The sequence below is a fragment of the Lactuca sativa genome, chromosome 2 (assembly GCF_002870075.4).
Source record: "Lactuca sativa cultivar Salinas chromosome 2, Lsat_Salinas_v11, whole genome shotgun sequence".
Lineage (NCBI taxonomy): Eukaryota > Viridiplantae > Streptophyta > Magnoliopsida > Asterales > Asteraceae > Lactuca > Lactuca sativa.
The window spans coordinates 163480995-163500086 of NC_056624.2; the positions used below are offsets into that span (position 1 = coordinate 163480995).

General features: G+C 34.9%; 2 protein-coding genes and 1 pseudogene across 2 annotated transcripts; all 3 read right to left on the minus strand.

Moving 5' to 3' along the window:
* Nucleotides 1–9234: 9234 nt before the first annotated feature.
* Nucleotides 9235–11809, minus strand: LOC111911064 (rab escort protein 1). The gene is made up of 9 exons (XM_023906844.3): nt 11021–11809; nt 10801–10923; nt 10630–10729; nt 10513–10551; nt 10220–10418; nt 10070–10145; nt 9800–9965; nt 9640–9720; nt 9235–9525 (listed from the first exon to the last, which is right to left on the minus strand). Exons 1-9 carry the CDS (start codon nt 11716–11718, stop codon nt 9421–9423), a joined length of 1587 nt encoding a protein of 528 aa, XP_023762612.1. The 5' UTR covers nt 11719–11809; the 3' UTR covers nt 9235–9420.
* Nucleotides 11810–12713: 904 nt separating this feature from the next.
* Nucleotides 12714–14656, minus strand: LOC111911065 (uncharacterized). The gene is made up of 2 exons (XM_023906845.3): nt 14430–14656; nt 12714–13762 (listed from the first exon to the last, which is right to left on the minus strand). Exons 1-2 carry the CDS (start codon nt 14444–14446, stop codon nt 12904–12906), a joined length of 876 nt encoding a protein of 291 aa, XP_023762613.1. The 5' UTR covers nt 14447–14656; the 3' UTR covers nt 12714–12903.
* Nucleotides 14657–17302: 2646 nt separating this feature from the next.
* LOC111911062 (mitochondrial outer membrane protein porin 2-like) lies at nt 17303–18739 on the minus strand (annotated as a pseudogene).
* Between the last annotated feature and the right edge of the window lie 353 nt (nt 18740–19092).

Here is a 19092-nt window from a genome sequence, read left to right on the forward strand (position 1 = left end):
CCATAAATTTTACATATAGCCCTTGAAATATAATTACCAAGCCTAATTACAAAAATATCAATAAATTTTCTTTCCATGGAAGCATACAAGGACAAGGTTTCATCACTCTTACAAATCCTACCATAAAAGTTGTAACGTCCCAAATTCCAACTCAAAATTTTCATTTTTAATAAGAATGAAACCATACCAATTTCATTCTAAAGATAGATAACTAAAAAAGGTATAAATTTAACAATTTCAAAAGCCATATATCAAAGTAACAAAAATGAAAGTTGTAAAGTTTAGAAATCTCCAATGGATGCAATGTAATCAAGTTGCGCTCTTTCCTTTGATGTGAGGACAACCTGAAATATTTTACACTTAAAACCGTAAGCACAAAGCTTACTGAATTCCCCAAGATACCACATACAACATAGAATAGTGGGCCTAGCCCAAAGGGTCCAACCCAACGAAGCATATAAATGGGCCCAACCATAGGGTCCAACCCAACAAGCATGTAAGCATACAAAATTGAGACCTAGTGTCCTACATAGTATAGTGAGAAGACTCACCAGGATCAAAAAGTTGAATCTAACTACACGAAGTCCTAAAGAATCAGCTACATGAACTGCCTAAACTAATCATAAGTCAAACATCAGTCTACAACCTAAAACCTTTTGTTTGACTAAAAGTCAAAGTGGTCAAGAAGTCCAAAACACCAACCTACACTAGATCTATGGATAAAAGCACGTAAATCTTGGATCTTGTAATTTACAAATGTCCAAGGATGAAGCTTGAAAACTCAAAATGGAATGCTTCCATAATCAATCTTCCTTCTTTCTTCACTTAGAAGCATCAAAACTACACAAAGAATGATTCTATGAGAGAGGATGAGCTTCAAAGCTTCAAAAAAAGACCTTTTTATTTATGCTTATTTTAAAAACATAGTTTACTTATAACTATGGAATTTTTCCCATAAAATTATTTTCGAAGAAATGTTTTTCATTGATTACTAAAACTTAGGATGTCATAACTGGTATAACAAACATAAGCATAAACATAGTTTTTGTGACATGCTCTTCAGGGATTGGTCGTTTGTTGACGAGTTGGTATTGGAGGCTTACTTGAGAACACAATACAGAAGAATCGTTAAAGGACGACTGGGGGTTCTCCCAGGACGTCACTCCTGTGATCAAGTTAGCTTTCTTTCTGAGATAGATTTAGGTAAAATTTTATAGGGAAGAAGATCATCCCCTTCCTTGGGCAGGAAGGGATCATTTTATATCTATTGCTAACGGAATGGGGTGACTCTTCCTATGTGGGAGTGAGACGTGGCACTTTCCTACTGGGAGAAGTACACTCACATCGTCTAATAGCCAGATGACATCGATTGTAGGCGTCATTAGGCTCTTTGTTATGACCTGATTGGTCATGATAGAATGAGAGGATCACAAGGAATATTCTTCCTCGTGGGGGAAAGTGAGTTTTCATCCTGGTACTGGCCTGTCCGGGCTAAGACCGAGACCCGGTCAATGGCCTAGCGAGATAACGTCCCGTCAATGCTTTCCATCAGATTTAACGTGGTCGCATACAATAACATTAACAGCATTACTGGCCTTACAACATCTAATGACCTACATTTCCTTTAATCTCTCATCAGATCCAAATATCAAATACCTTTGTATCGATACCTGTGATACAAAGAAACTGAGTAGGTTAGGTTGGGAAACGTGGTGAACAAATAGGGTTTTCAACCCACACTATTATAATTAAAATTATTATAATTATATGTTTTGCATTAACAAATAACCCCATTACTCGTTCCCGTTATTCTCACTCCTTGATCCTAAACCAGCGGTTTCAAGGGATATATCCTAAAGGATCTCTAACTGAATAATACTGCTTCGGGGATTCCATAGCAATATATGCTAATAAGATAACTATGGGTGAATAGAATACCCACATGAATAATTCATTCATACATACAGTTCGTAGTCATGTGTGTATGATGTTCCAACATCTACAGGTCGGGGACTGCCCATGTATAGTTTAATAACAACTACAGGTCGCAGACATGTCTGTGTACGATTCATCAATGCCTACAGGTCATACACATGTTTGTAGAACAATTTATTAACATCTACAAGTTTTAAAACATGTCCATGTATGGCTTATAAACATATAAAGGTTGCAAGCTTATCCATGTTTGACATGACTTGTCTAGAATAGTATGTGGTCATCATCAGTACCCTACTGGGTGTCTACAAAGCTAGTTTGTTAGTACTTTAAAAGTTTGGGTCTCTCATCATTATTTTTATTTCTCTTTACCCTTCAGTACCCCATATATCATAAGTATGAAAATACATGTATGGTTAAATAAAAATCAGCTCATATAATTTCATCCTACAATTTTTATAGCCCTTTTATTAGCAATAATGGTTGGTGTGCATGCATTAGATGATGTCAAAAGGGATAAATTGCAATCTTTTTCAAAGTAGGACACAAGCTCCACCCTCATTTCTCGTATATGCAAAAGACGTGAATTCATTTATCATAGAAATTAACAAACTTATTTTTTTGCAAATTTTGAAATTTTAATATGATCTTGCATTAAAGAAGACAAAAATAGGTACTTGGATCAACTTGGGATGGCTTTTACAAATAATACAACTACATATTTTGGATAAAGGTTGACAAGATAAAACTATGGACTTCTTAACACTACCACATTTTCCCCAAATACTAATTACTGCATATATTTCTATCAAATTTCATTTTTTTTCCAACACGTTTGAAGGTTTTTAGTAGGGCTACCAACGAGCCGAGTCGAGCTCGGGTTCGAGCCAGACTAGGCTCGGGCTCGACTCGTTTAAATATTTATAGGCTCGAGCTCGACTCGTTTCGAGCTTTGTGGTACAAAGCTTGAGATCGGCTCGTTAAGAATTGTACGGGCTCGGGCTCGGTTTGGGCTCGGATCGTATACGGTATACTCTAATTTCCTAAAATGGTATTTATTAAATTTTTATTTATTTTAATATATAAAAATAAAAATAAATTTTTTATTATATATATGTAGCCTCGTTTAGGCTCGCGAGCTTAATCGAGCCAAGCAACAGAGGCTCGAGCTCGATCTCATTTAATAAACAAACCTAATATTAAGCTCGAGCTCGGCTCGGACTCGTTTAAAATCGATCTCGAGTCGAGCTTTTAACGATTCGATTTTAAGTAGCTCACGAGTAGCTTGGCTTGTTTGCATATCTAGTTTTTAGCAATATTTATCCATCACTATTCGGTTCTATTAGACTAGGAAACTTTATGATGTATATTATATATTTTGTAATTCTCATGGTACTAAACTATAACATTTGTAAGTATATATTTATATTCTAGTCAATGAGAAAGGGGAGACACGTTTGAATATTTTACAATCCATTATGGTATCAAAGCGATACCTCTGATCTCCCCAACAACCCTAGCAGCCGAAAACTCAAGTCACGGCTCCAATTACAGCATCGATTCCCTTCTCATCTTCTTTTCGTTCTCAGCGCTGGTAATTCTATCTTCATTAGTAGCATTCCATCTTCCAATCAGAACTTGATTTTGCTTTCTTTACATCTGATTTATCTTCATTATCTCCTCATTCATCTTATTGTCTAACGCTCGAATGGCTAATCTACATCCTGCTCTTACAGTTACCAACATCAGGAATTTCATTCCCATTGTGTTGGACCAGGATGATGGGCAATACACAACATGGGTGGAACTCTTCAAGATCCACTGTCGCGCCCATGATGTAATTAATCACATCATTCCCGCTGAAGGATCTTCATATAAATCACCCGGTGATAAAGATAAAGAAAACATGGATGACAAGGTTCCATGGAAACGATTAGATTCTTTAGTTCTACAATGGATTCACAATACAATCTCTAAGGATTTACTAATCACTATTCTCAATCCAGACTCTACTGCTGAACAGGCATAGAAAGCCTTGGAGAATATAATCATTGATAGCAAGCCTTCAAGAGCCTTATACTTGGAAAACCGGTTCTCTAATGTCCGGTTAGAATCTTTTCCCAATGTTTCTACCTACTGTCAAGAGTTAAAAACTCTATTTGATCAACTCTCAAATGTTGATGCACCGATTTCTAAGGATCAGTTGGTGTTACAATCGATTGCCGGTCTTGGTGAAAAATATGAAAACATAGCAACACACTTGCAACAAACCTCTCCCCTGCCTGATTTTTATACAACAAGGTCCAAACTTATTTTGGAAGAAACCCGAAAAGCTCACATTGCAGCCACATCTTCTACTGCGCTGCTTGCTGCCTCAAAAAAAGCTCCTACAACAGCCCAACAATCCATCGAGCAGGCTATGTACACCATGACGCTCAATCCTGATCAAAATTGGTATTTGGACTCTGGGGCTACAAATCAAATGTCAAACAATACAGGTAACATTTCCCGTTATTTCAATAATGGTATACAAAACAACATAGTTATTGGCAACGGTTTTCAAATCCCAATTCATGGCACCGGTCACACAACCTTACCACCACCCTTTCCACCTTTACAACTCAAATATATTCTTCACGCACCTAAGCTAATCAAAAACCTTTTGTCTGTTCGTCGTTTAACCACAGATAACAATATATCCATTGAATTTGACCCTTTTGGCTTTCTTGTGAAGGACTTTCTGATGTAACAGCACTGGAGATCTCTATCCTCTATCACCGCCATCTACTCAAGTCACTCCTCCTTCCACTTTTGCTTCCCTGTCTCAAGACTTATGGCATCGCCGCTTGGGGCATCCTAGTTCATCATTATTGCGTGTTTTGAATAAGAACAACTTTATTTCTATTGGAAAATTTTATGATAAACATTTATGTCAATCTTGTGTGTTTGGTAAACATATTAAATTGCCTTTCTATAGTTCTTTGACTTACACCTCAATGCCATTTGACAAACTGCATAGTGATTTATAGACCGCCCCGGTTGCAAGCACCGGAGGTCGTCGATATTACCTCTTTTTCCTTGATGATTATACCAACTATCTTTGGACATTCCCATTAAGTAATAAATCACATGTCTATTCCACGTTTCTAAATTTCTCCAAATTTATCAAGACTCGATTTGAGCGTGATATTAATTCGTCTCAATGTGATAACGGAACCGAGTACAATAATAAATCCTTTCATGATTTTTGTACTAAAAACGGAATGGTTTTCCGTTTTTCATGCCCCCACACTTCACCACAAAATGGTAAAGTCGAACGTAAAATTCGATCAATTAATAATATAATTCGGACTTTACTTACACATGCCTCTCTTCCCCCCACCTTTTGGCATCATGCACTCCAGATGGCCACATATCTTCTAAATATTCTACCTACTAAAACCAAAAACCATTCCACTCCTACATACTTGCTATACCGAAAACATCCAACATACCATCACTTAAGAACCTTTGGATGCCTCTGTTATCCCCTATTACCTTCCACTTCCATTCACAAACTTCAAAATCGATCCACCTCGTATGTTTTCCTTGGTTACCCCTCTGATCATAGGGGATACAAATGCTACGAACTGTCAACACGCAAAATCATTATCTCAAGACATGTCGTCTTTGATGAACATGTTTTTCCCTTTGCTACTCGCCACTCCATCCCTCCATCTTATGAATTTTTCCATTCGTCTTCCGATGACCTACATCCCGCCATATGGAAATCAGTTTCTATGAATCAAAATACTACCCCACCACCTCTACCTCCAAACCAACACACTACTACACATCCTTCATCTTCTACCCCACCCCCATCACCTTCCTCCCCTCCTCCTCCTCCTCGCTCTGACGCCCCTCCCCGCTATGTTTATAGTCGGCATCCAAAACCCACCGAAACTCAACAACATTCACCCATCACTCACACTTCGACATCTGTCACTACCTCTCCCACACCAGTACCCCCTACTCATCCAACCCGCACTATGACAACCCATAGCATGACTGGGAACACAAAACCAAAACATCCCCTCAACCTACACACTTCTACTACCTTCGAACCATTACCCCGTAACCCAACCGAGGCCCTTAACAAACCCGTTTGGAACCGTGCCATGACTGATGAGTTTAATGCTCTTATTGACAATAACACTTGGGAACTAGTACCTCGTGAGCCGCATATGAATGTTATACGTTGCATGTGGAATTACAAACACAAGACCAAGTCAGATGGTTCACTTGAGCGCTACAAAGCGCGACTGGTCTGTGACGGGAGAACACAACAGGTCGGGGGCGATTGCGATGAGACATTCAGCTCGGTTGTTAAACCGGCAACTATACGCTCAGTTCTTAGTATTGCATTATTTCACGGATGGGAGATTAATCAATTAGATGTCAAGAATGCTTTTTTACATGGACATGTTCTTAGTATTGCATTATTTCACGGATGGGAGATTAATCAATTAGATGTCAAGAATGTTTTTTTACATGGACATATGGCAGAGACGGTTTATATGCAGAGATGGTTTATATGCATCAGCCTGCCGGTTTCCGTCATCCATCTTATCCTCATCATGTTTGTAGAATGAGGAAATCATTGTACGGTCTAAAACAGGCACCACATGCATGCTACCAAAGGTTCACAGATTATGTCACCCCTTTGGGATTTCACCATAGTTCATGCAACCATTCATTGTTTGTTTATAGATTATGTAACGTTTGTAAGTATATATATATATATATATATATATATATATATATATATATATATATATATATATATATATATATATATATATATATATATATATATATATATATATATATATATTCTAGTCAATGAGAAAGGGGAGACATGTTGAATATTTTACAATCCATTAGGTTCTCTACTTAATTAGGTATTGGTTAATGGGAAGACATGTTTTATCAACAAATTTTAATGGCACAAATAAAATATGCTTTACTATTCAAAGATTCAGTAAGTAATAGACTAGATGGGATCACGTTGCTATGATCAACCTTGATGGTATTATATAAAAAATGTTGGGGTTTTTTTTATAAAAACTGCTAAAGTTTGAAGTCCAACAAAAAAAAAACAACATGAATTTCTAAAATGATACGAAATCCTAAAGTTGATGAGGTCAAAAGTGAGAAGAATCATCCAACAGCAAAAGACGGAGACTTGCATAGTGGATTAAATATTGCTAAATAGGAAGGAATTGGTTGCAAACACTTCGGGGATTATACCTTTTGTGTTTGTTCATATGTCTAGCATACAAGTAAAAGATAAATTGGAAATTAGTTATAAAAAAATTAGAGAAGCATAAAATTTTTATAATCAAGTCATAGTTGTTTATGCCTCTGATGATGATATAGGTACTCCATTAGTCTTTGTCAACCCAGGCCACCATCATACCATCTGTTTACTTGAATTTGTTGAATACTTTGCCTCGAATGGAGTTGTTAATGTTGATGTTCTAAGCAAACCACTTCCTGCTTCATGCTATTACCAGTCTTTCCGTTTCATGGCTTATGTTTTCTCCAGATCAAAAAGTCATCAAATGGGAGTGTGTTGAAAAATATATGTTTATAGAAGATATTAGTTTTTCCATGGAGATATGGTCAAGCAGGTCGTTTGAATTTTGTTGATTGAATCAAATTTGACTAAGTCACACCTGAGTTCTTATCACACAAAGTAAGAGGCATATTAGAGGCTATAGGACCAATTCAAACCCAACTAATTGTTGTATCAAATGGTTTGAATATGACCGACTCTCACCCGACCCAACCTCTTACTAAACCTAGTAAGAAGTATATCAAACAACCCCTAAGTTAAAAAAACTAAGACATAATTAAACAAAAGTAAGCACCTTAAGTTGTGGCTTGGTTGGAGTCATACCAAATCCAGTTAACCCTTTTTGGAAAAAAAAAAAAAAAACCTCATAAAAGACTATGTGAGTTCAATCAACCATGTCATAAATCCTCCAAATAAAGAAACGGAACAGGACAGCTGACGCATTAAGGGGAAACATAAGGGGAGCGAGATGAATAGAAACGAAATATTCATCAGTAAATGTAAGGCTAATCAAATTTTACTAATCATTATTTATTTCATTTAAGGCTGTGCGGAGTGGACCGCGGTGTGCGTGGTTTTGCCAGCTAGACCGCGCACACCACCCCCTGGGTGCGGTTTCCTACGGTTTTGACCGCAGTGTGGCGAGTTATGGTCGCGTCTTGTGATTTGTTGCTACTTCTTTCTTCTCTACGGAGGTAATTTTCTTTTATAGAAAACTTAATACCTTAATTATTCATGACGTTTTAGATAAATACCAGTTATATGATTTTAGTTTAATTTGAATAATACTATCTGTTTCAAACAAAGTTCAACACAGAACACATAAATTTATTAAAAATAAAAAATAAAAAAATAATAATAAAAAAAAACGTTGTACTTATTAAAATGAGCAAAAATATACAAAACTTTTGCTAATGGGAAGTGATATTTCCAGTTAATAATTTGATCCATCCATATGAGGTAAAACGCCTTTGCAGCTATCGTACAAGTTGGTAAAACATACATTTCAAATAGACGAATCAATTTATCAAATGGAAATATCATTTTGCTAATAGATAATGTTTCTCCTTACTCTATGTGATTTAAATCACATACAACAAATACACGACATCTGTACGACTGTACCCCCAAAAAAAACGTCAATTTACTGATCGTTGGTTAAAATGAAAAACGTTGTTTCCGCTTTATAACTTTTAGTGGATATATACAATTATGGATGAATGTTATCAACATACGCCGTTGTAGCACAATCAGCTGAAAGATTTCATCTTTACAGCTCCTCTAACCCAGGAGCTCCAGGTTCGAGTCCTGGCAACGGCACCAACATTTTTAATTGATGTTCTATTTTTTTCACTCTTTTTTGCTGAATGCTCTATGAGTCTGTATCAAGTTTTTTTCTTTTTTAAATGGACAGTTTTTTTCTTTTATATTTGTGTTTTAAGGTTACTCGAAACAATTATATTATCGCATTGATTATCTACTTTTGAATATAATGATTGAGAAGGTCATATCACTACATAATATACATGTCAAATGACTTTTTAAGTTTCATTTAATATCTCAAAAGAAATTATATTTTGACTAAACAACTATATTTCACCTGCTACAATCTTTAAGCATCCTGAAATTAAATTTTGATTTACATTTTGCCAACAGATTTTAAAATTTAACATTACAAAATCTTTTACTTGAACACAAATCCAACCACAAGAAAAATAAAATTATCAACTGTGATACAATACAACATATAAAATTTAACATGACAAAAACAATTTCATTCCTTTTGGTACTCAAAATCACATCTATATTTTGTATCTACTTTTCCAACATTTCATTAAAAAAAAAAAAAAAAAAAAAAAAAATCATGGCTAGGAATCTAGAACAACTTCACTATCATCTTCTATTTTATCAGATGAGTCTGTGTTTGATGTCTCTGGGAAGAATTCATCATCAGGATACAACTTCTTAAACAGCTGTTACATTTATATATGCCACAAATATACAACCCCAGTGAGAAAAATTAAAAATTTCTAGCTTATTTGATTTCCATATCCTATTTTCTGAAAATAAAAATAAGATGAAGATACCTTTGAAGTTGCATCAAGAAGATCATTGTAGTTTAAATTTCCATCTGGAGTAGGTGTCATAACAACAGGTCCCACTGAACCCTAAAATCAAAACAAAACAAATCTTCAATCAACTGCATAACAATTAACAATATAAAAATAACAAGAAAATTAAACACACCTCGATTAAATCTTGGATATACAATGCACTCCAAAGCAAAGTGGGCTTCAACTCTTTACTTTCAGTTTCATCAGAGTGTAATGAGAAAAGGTCATCAATGGCTGCTTGTAGAGACTTTTTTCCTTCAATGGCATTATCACATACAACTGAAATGTAGAAAACAAACCTAAAAAAGGTAAAAAAAAAAAATATATATGAAGTAAGATAAGGCATCTGTCAATAATAGAAATAATAAAATTGTAAATTTTTATTAAAAAAAAAAAAACTTACTTCCCAGAAGGAGAAACAGCTAAACTGCTCCCGAGTTGGAGAACTCGGATTGAAGTAGCCTGATCAGGGTATAAAGCTAAAGAGAGAGAATTAATCTTATTCAGATTGACTCTTGAAATTTTCAAAAATAAAAAAGAAGAGAGATCTTACATCTAGGAGGATATATAACCAGACAACTGGATATATCAGGTTTTAAAGCACTATTTGTGATGCATATTCCTCTAGCCAATTTAGAAACATTTGAAGGAGAATTTGAAGATGTTATGGTGAAAGATGGATCCATTACTAGTTTATCACTGGTTAATTCCTGCCCAGATACCAATTTCACACCTTTATAATTCCCATTATCCTGCAAATTCCATCAACCAAATGTTATAATATAAATCAGCAATCTGAGTTTTGCATGATGATGAAATTTTTTAATTCTTGTATAGAGTAGAAACCTTGTTCAGAAGTACAGATATCACTGGCATTCTCAAAACCTGTAATATAAACAGAAGTTGAGTCAAAATCTGTAGTAGAATGAAGAAAGTTCAGGGAGCAAAGATTAAAGAAATTACATAAAGACACCCTTTTACAGCAGCACGTCTGCAAAAGGCTTGTGGCAATTCTCCTTGGCCATAGATGGGATAAATCAATGCTCCAAGTGCATTAGGAAACCTAAATAGCCATATAATAATACATCATATGTTGATGAATTAAATGATACAACAAGCAGAGTGAGAAGAAACCTTCCAACTGATGAGTGGTAAAGAGCTAAACGATCTATCCCATCTTTTGTCTTGAGAATATCTTTACAGGATTCTCCAGCATCTTGATCATAATCAACCATGGCTATGGCATAGAGGATGATCCTATAAAGAAAAAGAGAAGGAAGCAATCGAATTAACTTGGTATAGTTTAAGGAAAATGCTGTCATGGATCACCAAGATAGAGGGAGAGACGCATTACGATTTTATTTTTGGAGGCAACTTCATCTTGTCCATGAACACGACAAATGGGCTTTCTAAATCTTCATCCGAAATGATCTTCTCATCATCAACGGCAACGTCAACAGATTTAACAGCTTCAAGATGCCCCTGCACCAGCTTAAAGAAACTATTCAACTGATTCTTCTCACTGTACTTCATTGTTTTATCCTTGAATACAGCACTCTTCGAATCTGGCACATTCATTAGGTTACCATTTCCATCACCTATGTAGTTCGCATCAATATTCTTAAACTCAACATACTGATTAGCAGATGACTTGAGGAGTAAGTTCACAGCACTGTCAGCACAGAACAAAACCCTAGGTCCTGCCAAGTCCAAATTGAACTTCCTGGAATGTTCTTCGAGAGAATCATCGTAAGAAGAGATCTCGACATCAGAGTAGAGGGGGCGGGGGTTAACATCGAGAGTCTCGGTGTCATCCGATTGGGGGGGATTGGTTTTAGGGATTTCGGAGTGGGAGCGGAGGAAGGATGTGAGGTCTTGGAGAGTAAGGGAAGAGTAGTGGGAGCCGTAGAAGGGGTTATGATCAAGATGGAGTACAGTTTTTCCGGCTGCGGAGGCTGCGGCGGCGATGATGGATTCAGGTAGGCCGGTGCCGACGACGATGAGATCAAAGTTTGTTGGGTCGATCGGGGGGTAGGATTCCGTCTCCGCCATTAACGATTCTTTCTCGGCGGCTATCGCTGGCCGACCACTTCAGTTTCTTATGTTCAGTCAAAATCGGGTCAAACGATCTTTGAGTGAATTGCTAGAAATTACCCCTTTTTACAATTACATATCAAGATTTTGTTTTTTATTTTTTATTTTAAAAGTTCGGACATATGTATTAGACTTGAAAAAACAAAATATATATTAATATTGGTATTTTGTTTTAATTGGATTATTTGTATACATGGTTATCAAAGATTTTGATCTTGATTTTAAAAATCTAAAAAAATAATAATAATAAATAATAAAAATAAAAATAAAAAAACTTCATCACATTTGGGCCCGATTTTGATGCAAAATATCTTACAGCGGCCAATTCCACTTTTTAATAATTAGTCTTATAAACCCTACAAGTTTCTTTATTTATGATAAAAAAAATCCGATAAATAACTTAAAAATATTCAATCAGCATGAATTGACCATCAAAATATTCATCCATTCAGGTATTCAACTCAAAATTACGCATTAAAAATCATAAGAAACCTCATACAGCATTGTGATCTAGTGTAGTTGTATACAATCAGACTTTGGTTTCTTTTTTTTATTTAAAATACGTTCTACTTATTATGAGATCTCTTTAAAAAGTTAAAATTAATTTTATCAATTCAATATCTTAATCAACATCAAGTTATAACAAATACCAGGAAAAACAAAACTTTACAACCAAATTTTATTGATTCGATATCTTATTCTTTGTTATAAATACATTTTATCCGGAGTCCATCTTTCGATCAACCTTGCTTTGCACGTATATGCTTTGTGCATACTACAAAATTGTAATTTTATTTCTTATTATCACACTAATATTCTATATAAAATCTACATACTTTTAACAATATCATTCAAATACATATAAAAAAACTTTTACTTTTAACACATCCATGTTTTAATTTCATCATACAACACATCACCACACGATCCATGTGAAACAAAACATCAACACAAAACAAAACAAAAACATTTCAGCAAACCATAATATCCATCGCCCAATAACTAAAACAAATCTACCAATTACCAAAATACACCCACAATATATAACCAAATCATCAATATCCAACAAACATCATCAAAAAAAAAAAACCTAAAAAAAAAAAAAAAAAAAAAAAAAAAAAAACACAATCTTTTCACTAATTATTACTGCCTTGACCTAGACTCAGCTCTTCTAGCTTCATCATGAGTAGACGGAAACAACTCGACATATCTTGACCCAATCATCTTCTTATCTTTCACCATAACAGCTTCCTTAGCTTCCTCAATTGTCTCAAACTCCACGTAAGCTTCCCCTGTCGCCTTCCCATCTGGCCTACAAGCAATAAACACTTTCCCTTCCACAACCTTAAAATCCTTAAAAAACTCAAAAATCTCAGATTTCTTCACAGAAAACGGCAGCCCTCTTAACTTCAATATCTCAGTATACTCCATTTCATCCTTCATCTTATCTTGAAGAAACCTCTTTGAAGACCTCGCTGGTGGTGGTGGTGAGCTTCCATGGCCATAGTAATCATCATAACCATAACCACCACCACCACCTCCACCACCACCGCCGCCACCGCCTTCATATCTCACCTCACTAGCCACCGCATTGTAGTAATCCTGTTTCTTGCATTTAAAAACCTCCACGTATCGCCGCCCCATGTTCTGGCGGTCTTTCTGTAAGGCCATCTCAGCCTGCATGGGGCGGCTGAACACCACAAAAGCCTCGCCGGAAAACCGGCCGGATTTGTTGACCAATAGCACGTCAAGGATTTCGAGGCCGGAAAAGAACTTGAAGATGTCGGTGTCTGTGCAATTGAATGGGAGGCCTCTCAGGCGGACCACCGGAAAAGATGATGGGTGGAAGGCGGTGGTGGTGGTGTAGTTGTATGGGTGGTGGTGGTGGTGGTTGTAGGCGGTGGAACTGGAAACTGCAAAGTAGGGATTGGATTCCATGATTCTTGGTCTTTTTGAGCCGATTTCGTATGCATCTGATAACCCCCCGCTCCCATACATTGCCCTTCAATTATTCATACCCAAAGAGAAAAGAAAAAACATTCCCCACTTAATAAAACCATACCCGACCCATGTTTCTTTTCCTATTTTACTACTTTTTTCTTTATTAATTCTCATAAGTTTAACCCTCTAATAATATCAAATTCTCATACGTTATATCATTCCATCATGTTGAATTTGTTTGTTGTAGATTAAAACTTATAATTCTATTCTATTGTTAAGTGCAAGAACCAGAAACAGCCAGCAATTCAAACTTATGAACTGGTAAAAAAGAATATACAGGAGCGGAGAGTCGCTGTTAAATCTACATTTTTAATTTGTTAATCGAATTGAATTGAAAAGAAAGAGAAAGAGTGGCATGTGGAAAGAATTGATAAAGATTAATCCCCAAATCTGATCAGCATGAATACTCAAAAATGGAAAAATCAAGATTAATCCCCAAATTTATCACCTTTATTTTCAATTTTTATGGTGAATTTCATTTCTATGGAAACGCCAATTGAACAATCAAATTCACCCGGATTCAGATACCGGGATAACAAGGATATAGAAACGGAAAAACCCATGATATTCATTGAAAGAAACTTAACACATGCGCAAGCCACTAAGCTGAAACTGATTCATATAACAAAAAAAAAAAAGGATAAAAATTTATTGTTGAGAGAACTTACCCCCTCGATCCGTACATGCTTTTGCCTCCCAAAGGATTCTGACACAAAGCTCGAACTGAATAACAGAAGGATAGAAAATGAATCGAACTTAATTGGCAGATGTATTGTCGACGATGAAATTGAAAACCCTAGCTAGGGTTGGAAACGACTAACGGAAGTTTGACTCTGATATACGATGGTCTATTGTTTCCCCTTGGTTTGGTTAATGGTTCGCTTTTTTCTTATATTTTTTTTTTGGGTACATGAACGATGAGGCTCCCTTTTCATTTTGCATCAAAATGGACCGTTTATTATTAGGATTAGGATATAACCCGTGTAAACCAGGGTAGGTCAATTAAAATTTTTATCAAAAACAAATAATAAATGTAAAAAAGCATTTAATTGTGGATGGTAAGTAGAGATGAACAAAAACCGCACCGCAATTAAAGTTAATCGCAAAAACCGCATAAATCGCAACCGCAATAAAAACCGATGGTGAGGTTTTCTGTTTTCTAAAAACCGCAATTTTGCGGTGCGGTGCGGTTATTAGTTTTCAAAAACCGCAAAAAAAACCACACTGCACCACATATATTATATAAAAAATTTTTATTAATTATTAATATAGTAATATATTAAAAATAAGACAAGTTTCATGAATGAAAGATGAATAAAATACTAAAAGACAAAAGTATGATTTTTTGTTATGTTTAACGTTGAAAAATAGTGAAATTAGACAATTTTAATAAATTTATTGTTAATTACTATTGATTTGACGTTTTTAAGATATTAATTGTTTGTGATTTAAGTTGATTGTCTTATACATTATGGTTTTTTTTTATTATTACAAGTAATATATTTGAACTCTTAAAACCATTTGAGACTCTAAACTGTGGTTAAAACCCACACAAAGTAACCGCACCAAATCCATGCGGTTAATAACCGCAAAACAGAAAAAACAAAACCGCACCGCAAAAATAACCGCCTAACCGCACCATAAAAATAACCGCACCAAGCGGTTTTGAAAATGGATTAACCGCATTTGCGGTTAGTGATGAGGTTTTAGCTAATAATCGCACCGAACCGCACCGCGCTCACCCCTAATGGTAAGTACACCTTTATTTGATTTTAAAAAAAAATAAACTTAAAAGTTCAGCATAGATTTTGAAATCTTCCTTGAACATTGGAAGTTTTATTAGTCAAATTATCATTTTTATCTAAAATCAATAACTTTAATCCTTCTCTGCTCTTAACTCTGGATAAAGCAACGTATAACTAACTGTCTGACAAAACCGGTTCTCGCAAAAACAAACCAACCTTTTTCAATGATTTGCCTTGATTTTTGTTTATAGTCATAGCAAAACAAACAACTACGAGAAATTGTCTCCTTTTGAACTTGTATGGAATTTTGTTGTCTGAAGGTGTTAAAGATAATCTTGAAATAAAAACTCGATGTCTAATGTTACTTCCAGTTAAGACCATTGTTTCTATGACGCGATTACCCAATAATACCACCTGAAGTCTAATACCATTACATAACCTATTTTTCTGGTCGATATTTCTTAGTAACTAAATACAAAGAAAAAAGAATATTGATTTATTACGTTTTGGCAACGGATAAGGTAATGTAAACATTTTTTAAAGTACATTTTGACACTTGACACCGGATAAACTACTAAAACACTTTTACTATGACATAAATTGTTTTAAATAAGTTATCAAAACAAAAATAACAAATTAAATTGCATTTGATAAACTTAAGGGCGTGTTTGGCACAGAGCTTTTGGAAGCGTTTGGGAGCTTCTAGCTTTTGGCTTTTGACAAAACGCTATAGTTTAAGCAAAAAGCTTCGTTTGGCAGTATGAGTGTTTAGCTTTTAGTTTTAACAAAACGCTCTAATTCTAAAAGCTACTTCATGTAGCTTTTAACAAAATTCTCCGGAGCTTTTGAAATCAATTTCCATAATTACCCTTAAAAATATATTTATATATACATTTTTTTAATCAATTGTCCTTTTATGTAATTTTATATATTTCAAAAGCTTCCAGCTACTTTTGTCAAACATTCATATAACAAATAAAAGTTACAGCTTCCAGCTACCAGCTACCAGCTACCCGCTACCAGCTAACCGCTTCCAGCTAACAACTACTTTTGCCAAACACGCCCTAAATGATTTTATTCACTTGAGAATTTTTTTCATATATATAAAAAAAGATTGTAAAAATAAGAGAGTTGTTAATGTTTTGGAGCAAATAACAGGTGTAACAATTTCGATTTAAGTTGTATTCTTTTTATAACATGTTAATGTGTTATGTATCATGTGTAATTGAACTTAACTAAATATAAAAAGGATGAATAGATTGGATAGTGATCGTTCATATTCAGGTAATAATAAAAATAAAAATTATTATTTAAATATTATATCTTTTAATCATATTTATTATGTTAATGTGTTAATGTGTTATGTATCATGTGTAATTGAACTTAACTAAATATAAAAAGGATGGATAGACTGGATAGTGATCGTTCATATTCAGGTAATAATAAAAATAAAAATTATTATTTAAATATTATATCTTTTAATCATATTTATTACATTAAATATTTTAAATAATGAAAAAAGGACAAAAAGATAGTATACAAATAAACACGATTGATATTAAACGAATCTATTTTAATTATTATCCAAGTCACATGACTTGAAATTTTGCCACCTTCAATTACTACAATACAACATTTCAGTTAAACCTCTTTCACCTGTAATTATATGGTCTATAGGAGAAGTGACAGTATATTTATGAGCTTTGCAATTGCCTTTTTATTGTAATATATTTTAGTTAATAAATAAATTAAAGGGGTTTTTTTATAATAAAAACACCAATGTATATATTAAAGCATTAGATATAGTAAACAATCTCATGCTTCAAAAGGACACTTAGCTTTCCATTATTGGTCAACTTGGCATTGACCACTGTTTGACCATCAACAATATAACACTCTCCAATAGTGAATCTGGTTTTATTTGTCTTTAACCTTCTGCTGAACTCCCTTGCAACAGCAGTCTTTTTAAATTGATCAAAATGGTGTATACAGGATGCCCTAATCGTGTCCCCTTTGTCGCCCCTGAAAGTAAATTTATATTCCATTATCGCAAGATTTGTTGTTGATAATTGGAATTAGTTAACATAATGATGTTTTGAAGGGTAATTGCTTACAAGACTATGGAAGCAGTAGAATCTGGTAAGTTAACACTGATGCCAACAGTGAAGTTTGTGAACTTACTTGAAGATGTCTCATTCTCATAGCCTACCTTTGCACCCATGGCAAAAATTGGAGTCCCGATTGTTGCTGAAATGTTGATGGTTGGAGAGTGATTAAAGGCAATGTTGATGTTAAAGTTGCATGGTGATGAAAGTAGTGAACATCAAGCTGTGGGAGAAAAATGGTTACTCAAAACCTTAAACCCCAAATTACATGAAGAAATGAGTAAACCAGATTTAGGGAAGCTAAAGTATATACCTTTCCAGATCTAAAATCAAGCAATTCTAATGAAGCAATTGCCTTTGTTGAAGGGAAAAAAATATATGTTGAAGTTAATGTCGTATCAATCTGCAGAATCACTGAAATCATGAAAGATGATGCATGAATAGTATTAAGAATACATACATTTGATTGTTTCTCCAATTTAAGTTCGAATTTATATGAAATTTGAAGGTCTACCTTGCTGGATTTGAAGTTATTCAGTTTGAAAGAAGCAGTGGTCTTCGTTGAGGCCACAATATCCTTTAAAATTAAAGTGATAGTAATCTGATAGAATTTGGAAGATCAAGGAATAGAGGTGGTGCAGGAATAGTGTTTGTGTCTGATAGAATTTGGAAGATCAAGGAAGCAAGAAGCTACCATATATTTGATTGTGCGTCGAGTTTGACATTAATTAACGTGTTCTTGTGATTGTAGGTTGCTCCGACATCTCCGGTGAGTTGCCGCCTTTATTTGTTGCAGTTGATGTAAGTGTCTGCGATCAAATTAACAAAACCGAAACAGTGTTCAGAAATCACATTAACGGACGACCTAAATCAATGAAGAAACTACATAGGTTAAATAGTTACGTACCACTCCGGTGACACTGGTCGTTGAAACAGAAAATTTCTGATCCGACTGGTAGTCTCTCATCAGCAGATGTATAAAGACAACAACAATACGTGAAATAATTCTCATGCACACTTACTCCAAAGTTCATTCACATGAATAGAGCAAGATGAACTGTGAATCAAATTGAAATTACGTTTTGTTTTCTTGCCGAAATTTGAGAAGAGTCCTGGTCCGCTGTTCATTGCTGATGAAGAAATTAAAGGAGAAAGAGGTGTGTCGATGTTGTAGAATTGCAATGCGATGAAACAGAGGGAGGAGGAAAAAGGCTAAAATCATGAGTAAGCCGATTTCAATTTTACACCGAATCCTCCATTAGTGAATATACATCATGAGCAAGGTCTTCTGTAGTATCGATTAAGAGCGATGTAACTAACTAATCTACTCCTAAATAACCACCTATGTCTTCACCGAGACTTGAACACCTGACCTCTCATATGAGATGATCACTCCATACCGCTAGGCCATTGGCCCTTTGGTAAGAGCGAAGCCAGTTTATTTTGGAATATTTGCCAACTCGTTTTCACAAAAAGACGGC